We start from the raw sequence: 19,639 nt of genomic DNA on the forward strand, positions 1-19,639 counted from the left end.
TGTGAAACATTCTTTGGGACACAATTTTTGGGGTTTAGGAATCATTGAGCAGGAGAACATATGTTTAGCTGGTAACGTTTACTGGTTTAAACATGAGAGCAGAGAAATCTGCTGGGTCTGACCGGGAGAGAGGAAGATGACACTCAGACAAATTTTATTCATTCAGTCCAGTATTTAATCATGTTTAATAATACTCCAGTAAAAGTGGAAGTACTGGCTCTGAAATGTATTCAAAATATGAAAGTAAAAGTATCTTCTTGGAGGACGTTTCTACCAGCTGTTTTATCCAAATCTAACTGAACTCTGCGCTATATTAATGTAATAAAATAATAATAGTAGATGGAAATACAAATCTTATTTCAGTCTAAATTTTAATTATAATATTTAATTTTAATAAATGAACTCAACTTGAATCTGTTAAGTAGAACACGAGCAGAGAAAAAGGAAAATAAAAAATAATTCTATTTTCTGTTGCCTCCATTGTAGAAGGGTGACTTTAGCTCTAAACAGTAAAATGTGCACAGTCAGGGGTTACAGTGTGATCGTTGCCCCCTTGGTGTGACAGGTGCCTGGGAGGGGTGCGATCCTAGATCCCACAGCTGTGTATTGAAATAAAGAGGCACAGATCATGAACTTGTTTACGATTCAACTGCAGGATTTATTCTGCTCATCAAAAGGGGAACAAATCATTAATCGCCTCTCATAAGAACCAGCAATTCTTTGTAACGTGTGGCATAACAGCTGTCAGCGCATTTGCAAAAGTACAGGAATAACCTTGGCGAGTATACATTAACCATCATAAATATAGACAACATTGGCTCGCAGTGACCAGGTTGCCCCAGCCTTGGTTCCGGTTACACATACATATCACTGCATCAAGAAATACAATGTACTGTAACTCACAGCCCGTGAATAGCAAATAACCATTCATATACAGCACATGAGCAGCTATGCAAGCATTAATTACAGCCTTTGCATCCTGTCTTACTTCAACAAGACATATAGAGAACACACAACTGACAACGTGCCTTAGCATCGCTACGGTACTTGAAGCTCACTTCCCCCGCTAGCCAGTCCATTAGCCTAGCACGGTCACGTTCACATCACGATCTCATTCAAAACACAATACTTCAACAGTACTTAACTTATAATGGTATACTTTCATTCATGAGTTCACAAAAGTCTTATTGCTTCTACTGTGTTACCTATTAGTCATTTTGAGGACTAGTAACCCACCTGTGTATTGAAATAAAGAGGCACAGATCATGAACTTGTTTACGATTAAACTGCAGGATTTATTCTGCAGATTTGCCTCCCAGGGGGGTTTACGCTCCTCCTGGCCGCTATGCGCCACCTACTGGTATTTTTTAAGTAATGCCATGGAAGATGTAAAGTGTAAGTAGAAAATACTGAATCAACACTGAACGATATACAAAGACCAAAATATAACTGGGGTGTTCCCTTTTTTCCTTGTATGAAGACATAAACTGAACTAACAACCCCATAAGTCTGTTTATCTCTTAACTTTTTAACTATTAGTGTAATCCAGATTTACCAGCCACACATTTCAACTTAAACACATATGGTAACCTTTTACAGGTTCAGCAGGTGGGGGGGGAGGGGGGGGGGGGTTGTAATGTCTGGTGTGAGGGAAATAATCATAACTAACAGTAATTTCTATTGACAGCTTCACTAGATTTTCTTAATGTACAGGCTGTGATCAGCTGACCTGCTGCTCTTTGTGGATGTACACAACTTAAGTTAGCAGATGTTCCCTGAGTTGTCCTGGCTGATTTCATCCTCTACACTGGCAGTACACTGTTTGTTCTGTCTTTATATTAGACACTATACAACCATCATCAGCTAAAATTCATATGAATCTCTGCTACACTTGATGTAAGCTAACTGTGACCATGAAACCACAGCAACTGTGCACCAGTCACACACTGTTCTTTACTGTAAATCTTTCACAGTGCAGCAAACTAACCTGTTTATCCTGCAATAACCTGCAGAGGATTTTCATGCAGCCTTTAAATAACATAGTTAGTCTTCCTCACTTTGTTTAGCAGCAGGTTTTACACTATAAAAAAACATAATGTCACATGTACAGATTTTAAAACATGAGGAATTACATTTGAGCTTTAAATGAGCAGTCCTTCCCTTTAAATCTAAGCTCTCTTCTTCATCTCCTGTCCTGTCTTTCTTATTTTTTCCATCTCTGAGTGAAGTTACCTCTTTCTATGGGTAGAACTTTGTGCCATCAGAAACTGAATTAAATAAGTTAAATTCGAATTTGAATTAGGGGAGACCGGGGATAGTTGTAACGTGGGTCAGTTGTAACACTTCCAATTTCTCCAATCAGGGCTAAGTTTCAAATGATGTGACTCATCCTGTGCATGCCCAATTCAGTTCTGCTATCACACGTGAAAAATCAGCACATTTTGTCAAACACAGACAATTTAACATGAAAAAAAGTAATTTGTATGCCAAAAAGTAAGTTTTTCTACTTTATTTCAATTTGTGATAGCATTATCTGCTTTGCAGTTAAACTCATCAAACTTAAATTATGTTATTTGTATGTCTATGGGGATATATTCTGTGTAAGTCTTTAGTGCTAATGTTTTAGCCGTTGGCTGTAATGTTAGCTAGTTCATGGCTATAGGAGTCTGGGTCAGTTGTAACAGCAACAGTCTGGGTTAGTTGTAACAATAATGCAGATGTTACAACTTGCCACACTATTACTTTAACTTATATTAAACAAGTTGGGGCAACGACATCAGCAGAGAGAGGTTCACTGGTCGCATTTGTATATGCGGTTAATGCCATTGGCAACACAATTCCTCCACTGTTTGTGTTCCCACACATACCGGTACATTATGCAGACCTCTGTGTCAGAGATGGACCAGTAGGAAGTACTGGTAGTGGAAATAAATCAGGATGGGTGCAAGAAACAGATTCCCTCATCTTTCTGAAGCACATTGCAAACCACACCAAGGTAAGCCATGATAAAAAGTAATGGAATTGCGATGCTGGTGAACAACTACATTTTTTCAGCTTCATTGTTATGTTCAAAATTGGTGCAAGAGTTGTAGGTTATAATGCCCACTGAGCCAATGAGGCCAAACTCAAGGAAGACCAACCAAAATTAATGAAATATTCAGTTGCAGAAAATTCCATAATATGTCTTTTTTGGGGGGTTGGAATATGTTCAAAAGCTAGATTTCTGCATTCTGTCACACACACACAGCTACATAAATGGATGTAAGTGCATTCATGTGTTGAATAAACAAAGATTACATGTTAATGTTTTGTTAGTACCCTTATTTCATTGTGTTACATTTTACCCCAGGATGTGTTACAACTAACCCAGACTATGGGGTTAATTGTAACATTTCACTCTTTGTGTTTGAGACCATACCATGCAATGGGTAATTGTGCTGCAGAGAAAATAGCTGCATTATTTAATAGCAGAGACATGTAAATACTTTGCATTACATTTTGAATCCACTACCTTAAAAGAGCTTCAATTTACAGACAGAAATGTCAAAAATGTTACAACTATCCCCGGTCTCCCCTACTCAGATTGAATCTGAATTGTAACTTGAATAAATGCTTTTCAAAACTAAAATTAAAATGTTTTGAAATTTGAAAAATTTAAAATTAAAATGTTCATCATGTCAAATGACTACCGGATAAATTCTCAGGTTGGTAATAAATGTATTACATTTAAAAGAACAAGCGTCATGTTAACAAATGATAGCCGTACAGTAACTTTTATGCTTATTGTAGCTGTTAGCTAAAAACGCTAATTTAGCGTGATCGACTGTTTCCAGTTGAATTCCAAAGTTGTCATCTTGTAACCTCTCAGAGCCCTGTAGGCTTGCAGAGATTCCTACAGTAGGGAAATGTACAAAAGAATGTCCAACCATTGTATTTTAGGTTTATATATGTGTTACACTGCATCCAAACTCTTTAGCTAACTCAATAACTTTAGCTACAGTGAATAGTTGGTCAAATTCTTTAGTGCAGCATTACTGGATCACCTCTGTTTGAAGTGATATAATATGATATATAACTATGACTGAAACAGCAAACTTTGTAAAAAAAAAATAAACTAAACTAAACAAAAAACCAACAACAACACTTCTCATTCTCTAAACGTTTGGCCACAGCTGTAGATTACACTATCAGTGCTCGTTCACTCTTGTCAATAATTACATTTCTAAATTCTCTGTGCAGTTGGAGGTCAACAATATCTAATATGGGATGTAAGTCCCCAAAAAATGAATTCTGAAACTGAAATTGAATTGTAGAACTGAAACTGAATGCTGAGAAGTGAAAGTGAAATTATTCGGGAGCTACATTTTTAAATGATAAAATAGTTTCAAAGCAAATGAATTCATTTTCAAAATATAAAATTCAATTTCAATTTAGTGACGATCATTTTCAAACCAATACACTGAATTTCCAATTAAGCTAATTCAAATTCAGTTTTAAAAAAGCATTTATTCAAGTTACAATTCAGATTCAATCTGAGCAATTCAAATTCAAATTTAACTTATTCAAATTCAGTTTCTGATGGCACAAAGTTCTGCCCATATCTTGCTTTTCTCTCCCTGTGAAATACAGCAGCTGCAACACACTGTGAGACAAACTGCACACAGTTTGTGTGTTTGCTGATGTTTGGTGAGCTGATAGAAACGCTGCATTTCAAATTACCTGACACTTAAAAAACATTACACACAGTCTCAGTTACATGTGGTTGAGCTTCAGCGTCGGTTACAGACTCCTCTACAGTGACTCTGTTGTTCTCACAGGACTTTTAAACTGGAGACAGATTACAACAACAAGAGAAAAAGTAACCAACACTCCATTTCCACCTTAGGGCCTAAAGCAGGATCAAAGTTCTCTTGGGCCTCTGTGCAATTCAGTTTTATTTATACAGCACCAAATCACAACAACAGTCACCTAAAGGTGCTTTATATTGTAAATTAAAGACCCTACAATAATACAGAGAAAACCCAACAATCAAATGACCCCCTATGAACAAGCACTTTGGTGAGAGTGGGAAAGAAAAACTTCCTTTTAACAGTAAGAAGAAACCAACTGATTGAGGGGAGGAAGACAGGATAAAGACATGCTGTGGAAGAGAGCCAGAGATTAATAACAAGTATGATTCAATGCAGAGAGGTCTATTAAGACACAATGAGTGAAGAAGAAACACCCACTGCATCATGGGAATCCCCCAGCAGCCTAGACCTATTGCAGCATAACTAAGGGAGGATTCAGGGTCATCTGATCCAGTCCTAACTATATGCTTTAGAAAAATGGAAAGTTTGAAGCCTAATCTTAAAATTAGAGATTTCTCGATTTAACAGGGAGCCAATGAAGGGAAGCCAATATAGGAGAAATCTGCTCTCTTTTTCTGGTCAATAATGTCAGTGTTATCTGAGTCCGGTCCACTAACACCGATAAACTACAGCTGGTCTTTATTGTCTGATCTAATGACTGCATCAGAACTAAAGAAGCCATTTTCATAACTTTAGTTCAATGAGATCAAAAGTTTGTAGGCGAATAAAACTGTCCTTTGAAGAAAAAAAGGATAACTTTTAGTTTGAGAGAGCTGAGGCACGTACCACAGAAGACGGATGGAAGATGGATGACCTAGTAATACCTTTTCAAGATTGGGCAGACCTCCTACAGCAGTCGATATTTATTAAGAAGTGGTTAAAATGATGCATCCTCAGCCACTTCCAATAACACTTTTGAGTTATAACAATCAGTGTGAGAAGAGCATGGTGCTAATATCAGGCCCACGTTCACACTTGTGCACTCGCCTCACATTGTGGAAGCAGGACCATCTCCTCCCTGCGGGTTTGTTGGTTCATGGAGTCATTTTCATTTGATTTACCAGCCAAAATATTGGCATCCTTGTAACTCCCAGATCTCTCAAATTACTTTACAAGAATTCATTCTGTTTTTTAACTAAGCCAGAAGACAATAAACTTTCCTCTGCTCAGTGAACATCAATGAACATCACTGTTAACAACCTGAAGCCTAGTCGGTTCAGCGGAGTCATTGGTGAATTTGAACTTGGTCAACATGTCAGAGCACAAGTTTGGCTGCCATGCTTCTCACCATAATTTAGATTTATTTACTAAAAGTGAAGCAGAAAAATAAAACCCCATCATCAAATCAATAAATCAATATAAAAGTAGAAATGTAACTACTTATATTTTATATAATACAAGTTTTCACAAACGACAGTTCAAATATCTGAACGATGTAAGGCGTTTCCAGGGTATTCAGTTACTTTTAAGAAACTGATGCACTTTAAATTTCAACATTCAAATATACACGTTGGTTGTCAACCAATTGGAGGTCACTGTATTTTACAACCTGGGTGATGTCATCAGGAAGGAGGTGCCAGAGTAAAGCAGAGATTCTGGTGTTTCAGCATCTTTGTGTTGCTGGTAACCTTCATGACGTAGTTTACATTGAAGTTATTAGCTGCCATCATGATGTTACAGTCACATGCCATCCACACAGGAAGTGATTCGCAGTGGCATGGCGCCCAGCGACCACAAGTCAGTAAGATTCAGCAACTGCAAGCATCTGTGGGCAACAAAAAAAAGGACAACCCCCCCCCAAAAAAAAAACACAGGCAAGCGGCCGGGTCCTGAGATAATCTTTTCTTAGCTTTGATGTGTGGCAGTGACCATCAGTTTCAAAGCTTCCTGTGTGGACATAGCTGAAGCTCCATCTCAGCTCACATGCAGGGTTTCAGAAAAGTATGGATCCAACTCACGGAGGCCATCAATCAGGGATGAGCTGGCTTCTTCTCCTTTATTTCGCACCACATCGATCACATCCCGAGCTCGGTCAGCTCTGGGTTTGATTCTGGCTGAATCCATTTCTTCCATATTTATGATTCCCTGTTGGAACAGGCTGTCCAGCAGCTGGTTCAAAGTCGAATCCGACACTTGATCCACAAACTGCTTCCGAATGAAGAACAAATGCTTGTCTGGTGGGAGGCTCTGCAGCCTCAACCGATTGTCTCTGGTCTGAACAACATCTGAGGGAATAGAGAAAATTTGTAGATTTCTTCATAGCAGAATAATCAGCTTCAAAAAATCGAGATAATCTTTGCTGGTAATTAATCAGCACTGAATGTCGCTGAGCTTCAGACACTCTGTCAGTAATAGCATGAATCACGTGGCTGGAGACAAATTCAAAATGAGGAGATACAATTTAATGAACACAGGACAGGAGGCCGAGCTGGAGGTGCTCAGGGCCTCAGTGAGAATGGAAACAAGTCCATCAGAGGGACAGCTGAGAGTCAGAGAGGTTGAGATGGTCTGAGCATGTGCAGAGGAGGGAGGGTGGAGAATGAAGATGAAACTGCAGGCAGAAGGAAGGAGTGAAGAAGGACATGCACAGGTTTAGAGGATGCTGGAATAGGAAGAGATGGTGGCAAATGATCCTAAACAGAACAGCCGAAAGAAGAAGAAGAGGAGAATGAAGGAGGAAGAAAACTTGCGGGTGATCCTTGGTCATTACTCAAAAGCTACCACGGACCACCGTTTCTCATCATTTCTGATCGAGTGTCAGGTGTAGTGATGTTACCGCTCAGATCAATGTCCCGCCTCCAGACATCTGTCTGCATTTGGTCCTTGACTGTTATCGATACTTCTTCAGTGTTTGCAGGAAGGCGGATCTCAAATGTTGGGTGGTAGTTTGGTCCAAAATCCAGGTGAAATTTTTCCTCCTGCAAACACAGTGCAAGTGTCTCCATCATATCCAGAGTCCTCTGATGGAAGCGTGTCAAAGGGCTCCACCACAGAGAGATGAATTACTCACCTCAGGCTGGATTCTACAGGCGACTGGACACAGAACTGTGTATATGCAATCTTTGAAGAATTCACAGTTGGAAGGCACCGGGATGTAGTCAGAATATCTGTGTTTCATCCTCACCTTAAAATATGACAAGTTTATTTCTAGAGTAATTTTAAATGACCTCATGATGAAATATACATGTGAAGAAAACTGCTCTTTAAGAGGCAGTGAAATTATAAAGAAAGAGTATAATTATAAAGTAAACCGACAATCTTCTCCCTTTGAACTGCACTGGATGCAGTGATAAGGAAACGTTCTTACTTTAAGACTAACAGTCTCTTTTCCATGTTTCACCCTCTTTGCAACTGATTTCCCACTAGGGATACCCAGCAACCTCTAACAAACATTCACCAACCAGTTGGGGAATACATAGTTTTCCTAGTGACTGGAGATTGCAGGGGTCCCCGATCTTGGCTCTGTGACAGCGCAGAGATGCAGCAGTGGTTAGCCGAGAGACGTAAATCATCTGCCTCTGAGCTGTTGTGGTAACCCGGAGACAAAGATCCAGCTGTGGGACAGTTGTACGTATTCTGACCACCATTTTTAACATGATGTTTCTGAGAAACACTGTTTGTGTAATTTGTACATTTCGTTGTACAAAATATAAAAATACTACAATACCATGGAGCCTTAGCTGTCTTTGCCATTCCATGTAGCCATGATAGTAGTGAATTCAACACTATGAACAACAACAGTTTCAACAGTGAAACCCAAGCATGAAGCCACAAATGCTCAGTTCACCCACAAATGATGCTGAATTCGATGGTAAGGGGCAGAATGAGGTTTGAGTTTTCTTCCACTCAAATGTAACCTCCTCTAGAGCAGGTTAGTTCTTTATCATAAATTCCCATTGTAATGCACCCTAGTATTACTTAAACCACCTCATGAAGTACAACATCCATACAAGATATATAGTCCCAGTCGGTCTGGGACCTCCCCAAGATCCCCTGGAAGAGGTGGAAGATTCTTCTGAAGAGAAGGAAACCTGGAATAACTTGTATTTTCTGCTGTCTCTGAACCTGACTTGACCCAAGTAACAGAAGATGGACAAACTCCGAGAAAGATAAAATTAATTAATACTGAAGGTAAAGGTATAACCTTTCCTAGATCTTTACCTCTTCCACTGGGATGTTGCTTGGCAAGAGAAACACATTGAGGTTTTGCTTCTGTGTTTTGGGGTTTGGCAGACGGAGGAACAACAAAACTTGGCCCAAAACTGGTTTCTCCTTGTTCCAAAACCTCCTTATTATGTCCCACACGAGTCCAAAGGAAGAGAGGTGAGGAAATTCCACAATCACATGAGTGTCTGTGATCTTTAGGGGCTTGAGGACGTTCATTTCCCCATCAGAGATGTGGACGACAGACAGACAGTTGGAAAGCAGAGCTGTGAAAACAAAGAGCCAGCAGATATCTCTTCGACTCCCAAAACCTCATTACAATGACAGTGTGAATCTGATTTTACAAAGAAAACACTTCAAATGGTGTCCTGGGTCAGGCAATGGATCAAACCCTGTTGCAGAGACACAAGTGAGTCTCCTTCATTTCTACCAGGTAGGACCTCTGTGGGGAGAACACAGACTGATGTCCCTGTGTTGGTGTTCCTCCATCATCATAACAATGATGGTCCAGGATCAAAATCACTATTGACCATTCACATTGTCTGAGCATTCAGTTGACATTAGCTAAGAAGTTAGCTTATGCCATCAAATGCTGTCACTAACAAACTAGCAGAAGTAACCTAAATTTGGAAAAGGAAAACTAACTTGATAATACAAGTAATTATAAATATAAATTTTTCCTTCTACTTCCCAAAGCTACAACAACGCAACAACGTGATTGGTCAGCTGCAATGCCTATCCTGGGCAAACGTTCTTATCAACACCAACACAGAGATATCAGACAGACTACGGGGGAGAGGCTTCTGGAGAATATTTAAACGCACCACTTATGTGATATGCAGAGGTGACTGATTTTGCTTTTAAAAGTACACTGTGCATTTTAATCCAAGTATAGGCAGTTACTCTAGTAGAGCTGGAGATGGCCGTAGACGGCCTTAACCCAATAGCGGGACCAGTATCTTCTCCTTTGTGCAAAGAGGAATAGGACGAGCATTGCCAGAGCTACAAAATGACCTCCAGCAGGCCACTGGTGTTAAAGTCTCTGACCAGTAAGAAACATGGGGGCCTGAGGGACCGACATCCTCATTCAGCATGACGGTGGGTCAGTGACGGTCTGGGTAGGGACAACAAGTAAGGCTGCAGTGTGAGAGCAAAGTGGCTGTACCATGGGATGATATGGTACTATAAGGTCATTAAGATAAGATGAGGCCTGATTATTCAAGACCTTGAATGTGGGGAGCATGATTTTGAATTCTGGATTTAACAGGGAGCCAATGAAGGGAAGCCAATTTAGGAGAAAAATGCTCTCTCTTTCTAAGTCTACATTAACCAAGAGTCTCCTTTTGAGCTCTGACATTAACAGGGTCTCAGTGATCATTATGGCAGTCAGTAGGAAAATTTCTGCAGCCTGTAGGGGCGTTAGCATCCCCACATGAGGAGTGCTTTGCTCACCATCCTTTGGTACACAGTGTGGTAGGTGGAGCTGACGGACTGCATCCTTTGAACTCTTAATGTTAAACAGTGGGCCTGCAGCCATCTTATTGGATTGCTGAAGGAGTTTCTCATCCCATTGGACAGTCTTGTACAGAAGCTCTGCCTGCTGACTGATATCAAACATGAGTCCAGTCAGAGTACACTGGAACACACCTTGACCAGGACACCTGAAACTGAAGCAATGCAGAGATGAGTGACCATGTTAAAACCTGCAAACAAACAGATATCTGCATATGAATAAATAAGGTCATATATAGTTTGTTCCTTTGTTATTATTTGCTTCCTACTTTTTTAGGTTATAACCCATTTGTTTAAAAATCTACCTGTGTTCCTGTTTCCAACCAGCTAGGTCTACAACTGTTAGCTAATTTATCTGCTATATTCCCTGATACAAACCATCTTGTGAATGAAAACTTAACTTTCAGTTTTTTAGTTGTTGGTGGAGTTTACAAGCTAACCAACCGATCTGCAGGCCTGTGTGACTGACACCTCTGACTCTGTCCTTAAAGCTACTGGAGTCACTCTTCCACGTTCAGGGTTACAGCTCCCAGTGCTCCTGTTACCTGGCCACCTGTTATCATTGTTTTCTGGGTTTTATTGTTTATCTTCAAGAAAAGAGATAAAGGAAAAAATATAATCCCAATAAAAAATCCTCTCTGTTTCCAGTCCTGTTGGTAAATTCATCGGAGAGATAACAAACTGCTAAGCCTCCCACACTTAAATACACGAAAGCACGTCTAGCTTTCAAATCAATGTTTATGTCATGGCTGTGTGCAGGCAGGCAGGAAAAGGACCCAATATGCAGACTCCTGGAGGCAGAACTTAAACTCAAGGACCCCTGCTTTATTGGAGGCATAAGTTGAAAACCGAAAAAAAACTAGAAGGGCTACAAACTGAAACAGAACCAAAACACACAGGCCAGAATGAGGGATGACGCGACACTGAATGGGAACACATGCAGACACTAAATACAAAGACGAGTTTGGGAGGAAGCAAAACAGAATATGTTGACCTTCAAAGTAAAACGGGAAACAGACTGGGCACAGAACTAAACCTAAGAACTAGACAGAAAAAAACCCTCAAAACTAGAATACAAAAACAGAACTCAGAATACAAGAAGTCATATACAAAGGAGAACTCATAGGATAACAACCGTGACAGTTTAACCCCAATAGAAGGAAACTGTGGAGACGGGAGGAGGAAGACATAGTCTGAGGTCTGATGAGCTTCAGATTTGTTACATGCAGACTTCTGCAGGATTACCTGTAAAAGATGTGTGCAGATTCACCGTACACCTCAGGTGTGAAACTGGACTGAAAGAAGTAACATTAGAGGTTTCAGGAACATATACTTGGAGAAGAAAGCTAGGTCGTGAATCACATCAACAATATGTACCTGAAAGGGTACAAAACTGTCAAAAAATTACAAATTAGTATTTGCTGGGAATGAGTACAAAGCTTGGATACAGCACAAAGTTCTCATATGAAATGATGAATCCGTTTCTGTACTGACAGTTTGTTGTACAAAGAGTTGAAAAAGTACCAGCCTACAACAGATATTTGTTAAATCTGTGTTTTAGAGTCCTTAAATATCTGGAAACTCACCTCGATCATCTTTGTGTTATCCTCTGACAAACCAGGCTGTGTGTCTGCTTTTACACTGGAAACACCTAAAGACAAAAGATCAGCAGCAGACGTCAGTAGGTTTGGGCAATTTGAACCTGGCTTGTTAACATTTTTGAAAACTTTCCAGCAAAATACTTCTAAGTCTGAGTACTCACAGGAAGCTTTAATCATCGTGAACCCTTCAATCCTACAGAGACAAACAATAGTAACTGTTTCTGTAGATCCAGTTTATGGGTTAGTCTGCCCCCTTGGACATCATACAAAGAGTACATCCTTTCTTTGCTGTATACTGGTGTATTAAGCTGTAACTAACCAGAATGAGCTAAACTTTCAACTGAAGTAAGTTATGACATAATCTAGTCTCAGGTTCAGTTTTACTGCATTTAATAATTTGATACCTGTGTGAAGGTTTTTCGGTCAGCTGTCTTTTTCTGGCATCCTGACGTGGATATGGGAACAAAATCAGCAAGAAACTCTACACAATAAGTAAGTGTTTCTATAACAGGAAGAGACCAGTGATACTCAACTGCACACAGAGACACTGAAGAACCAAATGACCAAAATCCAAATCCAGGATACAGAGTTTCAGTGAATGTGGTGTTAAAGGTGTGGAGGTGGATCAGAGTGTCAGGGGAGACACTGTAGAAGGACAGAGTGCCAGCAGGACAGTCCACATACACCCCTACTCTGTGAGAGACCGAGGAGGAGGAGGAGGAGGAGATCGTAGTTCCTCTGTCATTGTGCCACACAGAATAACAACCATCATCAGAGCAGTTCAAACTCCACGACTGGTCATTCCATCCAAACACACAGTCTTTACTGAATCCCCTCCTTCCGATTCCTCTGTAACTCAATGAAATAAAAATGTCTCCACTCCACTCCACCTCCCAGTAACAGCGACCAGTCAGACCATTTCTACACAGCAGCTGAGTGCACCATTCGAATCTGTCTGGATGATCCGGATACAGTTTATCGCCTTCCATGTATGTCACCTTCCTGTTTCTATCAGACAGTTTGAGGTTTCTGTACGCTGTGTTTGTGTCGATGTTGAGTTCACAGAAATCTGAGTGAAAGTATAATACAGCTGCAGTTATTGATCCATCATCTGTTCATTGAAGATGGTTGAATGTGTGCTGCTTTGTTTTCATGAATCACATGAAAAACACACTTACACTTCCTCAGGCCTGGTATCAACCATTGGACTCCAGCAGGCTCCACCCTGAAAGGAGGAGGAGCACAGCTTGTTGCAGCATGCACACATGGACATTGTGTTGAAATAATAAACCTAAATTAAAGTTGAATCTAAGATGAATGTCATGTTAGTTTGGTTTTTTTTTATTCCATCTTAGACTAAATTAAGTTTTGCAATATTTTCAACAACTGGACAGGTACACTTAAGTAAAGTATCTCTAAAATATTGTGCTGTGGTCGCTCCTTTCCAGGACAAACTGACAATTAACCTTCAGGAATGATTTATTCTGCCTTTCATAACATCACTTGGGCTCGGGAGGTAAAACGGGTTGTCAACTAATCAGATGGCTCATGAAGACTTTGGTTCAGGACCTGAGGAAAGGACAGGTTCACTTAGGACTCTACATACTTGAGAGTGTCCAGTCTCCAGCATGGATCCTTCAGTCCAGCTGACAGCACCGTCGTTCCTGAGGCGCCTGGATGGTTGTAGCTCAGGTCCAGCTCTCTCAAATGGGAGGGGTTGGAGCTCAGAGCTGAGGCCAGAGAACAACAGCCTTTCTCTGTGATCAGACACCCTGATAGACTACAGAGACACAACACACTCACTGCATCATGGGTTTCTTGTTTTAATGTGTCAGAAGTTACTTTGAAAAATACTTATGGTGTGTTTTATTAATACAAACACTTAAATCAAAGCACATTACTGGTCCGCGTGTGGGGTTGCATTAGCAGGCAGCAAAGTGTTTAAAACCACAGACACGTTTTAAAGAGCAGCGCACCGGCATACATTTGACTCCCATCTCCATTATTTCTGTTTGGTTTTGTGGTTAACTGAACTGCAGGAGCTTGTTGGTAGTTGTTCCCATTTCTTGAACAGTAAAGAGGGATAATTGTGAGGTTCATGAAGCTAGAATAAAATCAATAATCATTGCCGTCTACAGGAACGGAACAGTCCTGCTCCTTGGCATTATTTAACTCCTTTTGAATGTTGGTGAGGTACTGAGATAAACTGCTACTTCACTGGCTGTGCCTTGTCAGTGTAAGATGGAAACTTAAATAATAGAGTGAATGCTAGCAATAGGTAAATCAGCCGCGATGATTCTCCTTGAAGATGAGCCAGATTTGAGCTTGGTGGCCAGTTTCGTAATCAAATTCCAAGGCAATCAAATAGTAATATAATTGTCCTGGGCAGACTGTGGCTCAGGAAGCAGCTTACTACCAGTCAGAGGGTCACTGGTTTGCTCCGTGCTTCTCAATCTCAAAGTATCTTTGGACAAGGTACTGAGCCCATCCATCAAAATTAAAGTGTGTCAATGCAAGTGTTAAACAATGTTTGTGTGACTGGGTGATAGAAGTGAGTAACAGATGTTAGGTGTGGCTGTGTGCAGGCAGGAATAGGACCCAAGGTGCAGACTCCGGAGACAGACGTGAACTCAAAAAGGCTTTAATTTGGTACTCAAAAATATAACATAACTGAAAAAACTCAAAACAAACTTAAACCAGAGGAATGACAGAACACACAGCTAGGAAAACGGTAGATCGCGACACAGAGAAACACTGGGCTTAAATACACAGAGGGAGCAATCAGGGAATGAGTAACAGGAGGGAAACACAGCTGGGGCAAATCAGAACTGACGAGACCAAAGAAGCGTAACCTGAACACACTGAGAAAAGACGGAGACCTTCAAAGTAAAACAGGAAACACATAACACAGACTGAACAAAGACACAGACTCACATGCAGGCACTACAGAGGGAACAGAGACGTGGGAACAGGGCAGACACAAACACTGACTGAACACGGGGATATAGGAACTTAAGATACACATAGACGCGAACTAGACAAGGGGATGCAGGTGATAGGGGAGACAGAGCAACTAAAGAAGACAGAGACCTAAGCCATAAGACAGAACTCAAAGAAACCAAAAACTAGACAGTATAAATAATATCATAAACTCAAAAACCCTGGGTCGACGACCCAGGCATCCTAACAGTACCCCCCCCCCCCCCCCCTTAAGGGCTGGCTTCCAGACAGCCCAAACCAAAACATCAAAAACAAAAAAACAAAAACAACCCAACCAGGGTGGGCGGCGGGGGAAACAGGATGGAGGGCTCGAAACAAAACAAGGAGCCAAACCAAAAAAAGAAAGAACAAACAACGGAGCCTGGAAAGCAACAGAAGAAAACACAGGAACAAAGTCCAAAACAACAGCACCAAGGCCCAGGCATAGTCCAAAAGCAAACAAACAAAAGAGCTCACGAAAAGCGCAGAGGCCCAGGCAATAGTCTCAAAAAAGTTCAGGGGGCCGGCCCGGAGGCTGACAGCACGATAGTCCAAACCCGGGCAGTTCAGGGGGGCGGCCCGGAGGCTGATGGTCCAAGAGCCCAGAAAACAGTACAGGAGGCCGGCCAGGCGGGAGGCACCGACGGCGACGGAGCAGATCAGGAGGCCGGCCGGGCGGGAGGCACCGACGGCGACGTAGTTCAGGGGGCCGTCCATGACGGCAATGACGTCCAGTCATCGGCCGGACAGGACGTGCAGGACGAGCAGGCCGGACAGGACGAGCAGGACGTGCAGGCCGGACAGGACGTGCAGGACGAGCAGGACGAGCAGGACGTGCAGGCGGAGCTACAGAGGCTGAGGTCGGATCAGGGAGAGCTGCAGACTCGGGGGCCGGACCAGGCGGAGCTGCAGACTCGGGGGCCGGACCAGGCGGCGCTGCAGACTCGGGGGCCGGACCAGGCGGTGGAGCCGGTGGTGGCTGAACGGCCTCGCCAGAACCATCAGCAGACACTAGGACGTGCTGGCTGGGTCCTCCCGGACCCCCAGCTGACGAGGCACGAGGCTGAACGGGCCCCTCGGACCCTCCAGCGGAGACAGGTGGCTGAAGCGGTTCCTCGGACCCTCCAGCGGAGACAGGTGGCTGAACGGGCCCCTCGGACCCTCCAGCGGAGACAGGTGGCTGAACGGGCCCCTCGGACCCTCCAGCGGAGACAGGTGGCTGAACGGGCCCCTCGGACCCTCCAGCAGAGTCAGGTAGCTGAACGGGCCCCTCGGACCCTCCAGCAGAGACAGGAGGCTGAACTGGCCCCTCGGATCCTCCAGCAGGAAGAGACGGCTGAAGCGATTCCTCGGACCCTCCAGCGGAGACGGGTGGCTGAAGCGGTTCCTCGGACCCTCCAGCGGAGACAGGAGGCTGAACGGGCCCCTCGGACCCTCCAGCGGAGACAGGAGGCTGAACGGGCCCCTCGGACCCTCCAGCGGAGACAGGTGGCTGAACGGGCCCCTCGGACCCTCCAGCGGAGACAGGTGGCTGAGCAGGTGACTGAGCCGATAGGTGAGCTAATGTCTGAGCTATGGAGAGAAGTTTAAGTTGTATTGACTGTTGTAACGATGGCAGTAATGGCGGGTGAGGTGGTGGATTAGCAGACGGTTGGACTAGGTTGTCTGAGCCTACGGATCCTACAGAAAACTGCTGGACGGGCTCACCTGAGCCTCCAGCGAGGTCAGAAACAGGTGCAAGTACCTGCCGGACACCAGCCACTCCCACCCGAGGAGAAGGTACGGGTGCAGGAGCTAACTGGTTCCCGGTCATCCTCACCCTGGGAGCCGGGACAGGCACAGTCAACGGCTGGGCAGCTGCAGTCCCCACCCGAGGAGCTGGTACGGGTGCAGCGACAGGCAGAGGCTCAGCCAGCCTAGACACCCGAGCAGGGACCAGCTGGACCTCAGCTTCCCTCACCTGAAGCACTGAAACAGGTGCAGGGGAATGCTGGGCCTGAGCTGCCCTGGGAGCAGGAACACAATGGTGCGAAGGAGCAGGCTCAGCAAACACAGACTCTTCTAAAATGTTTTTTAACTTCCTACCACCACCACGTCTAACAGTCTTAATAGTCTCAGTCTTAGCAGTGTTCATATGATTGTTAGTCTCCAGCTCCGAGGAACGACAGCAATCACAACTCACCACCGGGAGTTGCTCCGCAGAAAAAGAGTGGTGACGGTGTGAGCGTCGCCTCCTCCGGGAAGTGGGAGGTGGCGAACTGGGCTGCGAACCCTCCAAAGGACCGGGCTGCGATGAGGAAGCAGAGAGTTTGTGAAGCTCAGAACGCGGCAGACCCAAAAACAGAGCGAAGGACTGCAGCGGAGTGAGTCTAACGTCCGGTGTCACATAATCTCTCTTCCTCCGCCGCTTAACTCTCTTGTCAGACTGGTAATCCAGGGGTGAAGGCGGAGGTGTAGCGACTGGAGAGAAGGAGCACGTGCTCAACCTGATCGCCCGAGGCATAGACACTGGCTCGGCCGTAGCCATTTGGAGGCTGCGGGGCCCTCCCAAAGCCAAACGTGACCCATAGAAGGGTGACTGGAGCTCCTGGGCATGCTCAGCTTCCTCCCTCACGATCTCCTTGAGGAAGGCAGAAACTGCGGGTCGCTGATACCACACGGAGTCTGCTGGGTCCATGTTCTGGTCGCGATCTTCTGTTAGGTGTGGCTGTGTGCAGGCAGGAATAGGACCCAAGGTGCAGACTCCGGAGACAGACGTAAACTCAAAAAGGCTTTAATTTGGTACTCAAAAATATAACATAACTGAAAAAACTCAAAACAAACTTAAACCAGAGGAATGACAGAACACACAGCTAGGAAACCAGTAGATCGCGACACAGACACTAAGAAACACAGGTCTTAAATACACAGAGGGCGCAATCAGGAAATGAGTAACAGGAGGGAAACACAGCTGGGGCAAATCAGAACTGACGAGACCAAAGAAGCGTAAACTGAACACACTGAGAAAAGACGGAGACCTTCAAAGTAAAACAGGAAACACATAACACAGACTGAACAAAGACACAGACTCACATGCAGGCACTACAGAGGGAACAGAGACGTGGGAACAGGGCAGACACAAACACTGACTGAACACGGGGATATAGGAACTTAAGATACACATAGACGCGAACTAGACAAGGGGATGCAGGTGATAGGGGAGACAGAGCAACTAAAGAAGACAGAGACCTAAGCCATAAGACAGAACTCAAAGAAACCAAAAACTAGACAGTATAAATAATATCATAAACTCAAAAACCCTGGGTCGACGACCCAGGCATCCTAACAACAGATTAAGGAGGCAGATCTTAGTTCATCCCTCTAGCCCGTGTGATATGAGACCCAGCTGAGATCTGGTGATATGTTAACTTTAAAAACTGCTTTGACAGCATCAATCCTTTCAGATTGCAGTAAGTTTGGCGCATGACCAAAATACATGAGTGTGAGCTGTTATTTGAATGCCACACTTTCTCCAGCATGAGCCGGGATTATTTAGGTTCATCTTTGATTTTTGGAGTTCTGAAAAAGCTTAATATTATAGTCCACTTAAACTCCCTCGATGTGTATGAATTTGTAGTAAAATTAGCTTCAATGCATATTACCTCTACTTACTTTAAAAAAAATAACAGTTTCTTCCTCCCAACTCTGCTTAATAGCTACAAGATTATGCTGGTTCATGGACACAAAAATGTCATATAAAGTACTTATTTTCTATCCTCCTGTCACAGCTGGTGTGACAGGCAGGATGGTGTGTTTAGAGGTGTGGTGCAAAGCACAGGAATGGGAGAAAAATGAAGTATAACAAAAAGTGAGCCTTTATTTGGGCTAATGTCAAAACAAAAACATGGCAAACTAGAGAAAAACTAAAAATAAAACATGAAAAATGTGTCATGAACATGGCCTGCAGAGGAACATGAAAAACTATAACGTGAGATAATCAGAACATGAACAGGAGCTGGAGGGAAAACCTGAGACATGAAGAGCCGAGACTCACAGAAGCATGTAGCGAGACAAACAGATGACCCGAGACTGAACAGAGGAAGACAGAGGACTTAAATACACAGAAGGGTAATGAGGGAAGTAGAAAAACCTGGGGAAACACAGCTGACACAAATGAACATGACACCACAGGGGAAGCAAAACTAAACACACTGAACATGGAAACACAAACCTGCCAATTAGGACATTGAACATACAGACATGAAATACCTGAGGAGATACGGAACACAGGGAGACACTAAAGCAGTGGCATAACTCAAAGTAAAACACAGGACAAGACAGATTATACAGAGCACAGAAAAAGACTCATAAATCAGTAGACATAGAAGAAACGAAAACTAGAATAAAAAGTCACAGCTGCGGGGGTAAGTGTTTCTTGCACATATTCTATTGCCTTTACAGGTCTTGGAACTCTTTATCTTCATCTCCATTTTTAATATGGAGCCTCGCCGGGTACAGTCACTCAAGTTAGTATTCATGGACCCAGATTACTCT

The 19,639-nt window shown here is 43.1% G+C and overlaps 1 protein-coding gene across 1 annotated transcript in view; it reads right to left on the reverse strand.

Moving 5' to 3' along the window:
• Positions 1 to 3,432: 3,432 nt before the first annotated feature.
• LOC143412701 (uncharacterized) overlaps positions 3,433 to 19,639 on the reverse strand; it is a 31,795-nt gene continuing 15,588 nt past the window's right edge. Inside the window, exons 5-16 of the mRNA XM_076874247.1 lie at positions 13,734 to 13,907; positions 13,306 to 13,352; positions 12,661 to 13,196; positions 12,532 to 12,572; positions 12,289 to 12,320; positions 12,113 to 12,177; positions 11,772 to 11,821; positions 10,467 to 10,681; positions 9,012 to 9,280; positions 7,861 to 7,974; positions 7,627 to 7,768; positions 3,433 to 7,075 (exon numbers count right to left, since the gene is read on the reverse strand). Coding sequence (XP_076730362.1) covers positions 6,765 to 7,075; positions 7,627 to 7,768; positions 7,861 to 7,974; positions 9,012 to 9,280; positions 10,467 to 10,681; positions 11,772 to 11,821; positions 12,113 to 12,177; positions 12,289 to 12,320; positions 12,532 to 12,572; positions 12,661 to 13,196; positions 13,306 to 13,352; positions 13,734 to 13,907 — 1,996 coding nt within the window. The 3' untranslated portion in view covers positions 3,433 to 6,764. The remainder of the gene's footprint in view (positions 7,076 to 7,626; positions 7,769 to 7,860; positions 7,975 to 9,011; positions 9,281 to 10,466; positions 10,682 to 11,771; positions 11,822 to 12,112; positions 12,178 to 12,288; positions 12,321 to 12,531; positions 12,573 to 12,660; positions 13,197 to 13,305; positions 13,353 to 13,733; positions 13,908 to 19,639) is intronic.

The sequence above is a fragment of the Maylandia zebra genome, linkage group LG15 (assembly GCF_041146795.1).
Source record: "Maylandia zebra isolate NMK-2024a linkage group LG15, Mzebra_GT3a, whole genome shotgun sequence".
Classification (NCBI taxonomy): domain Eukaryota; kingdom Metazoa; phylum Chordata; class Actinopteri; order Cichliformes; family Cichlidae; genus Maylandia; species Maylandia zebra.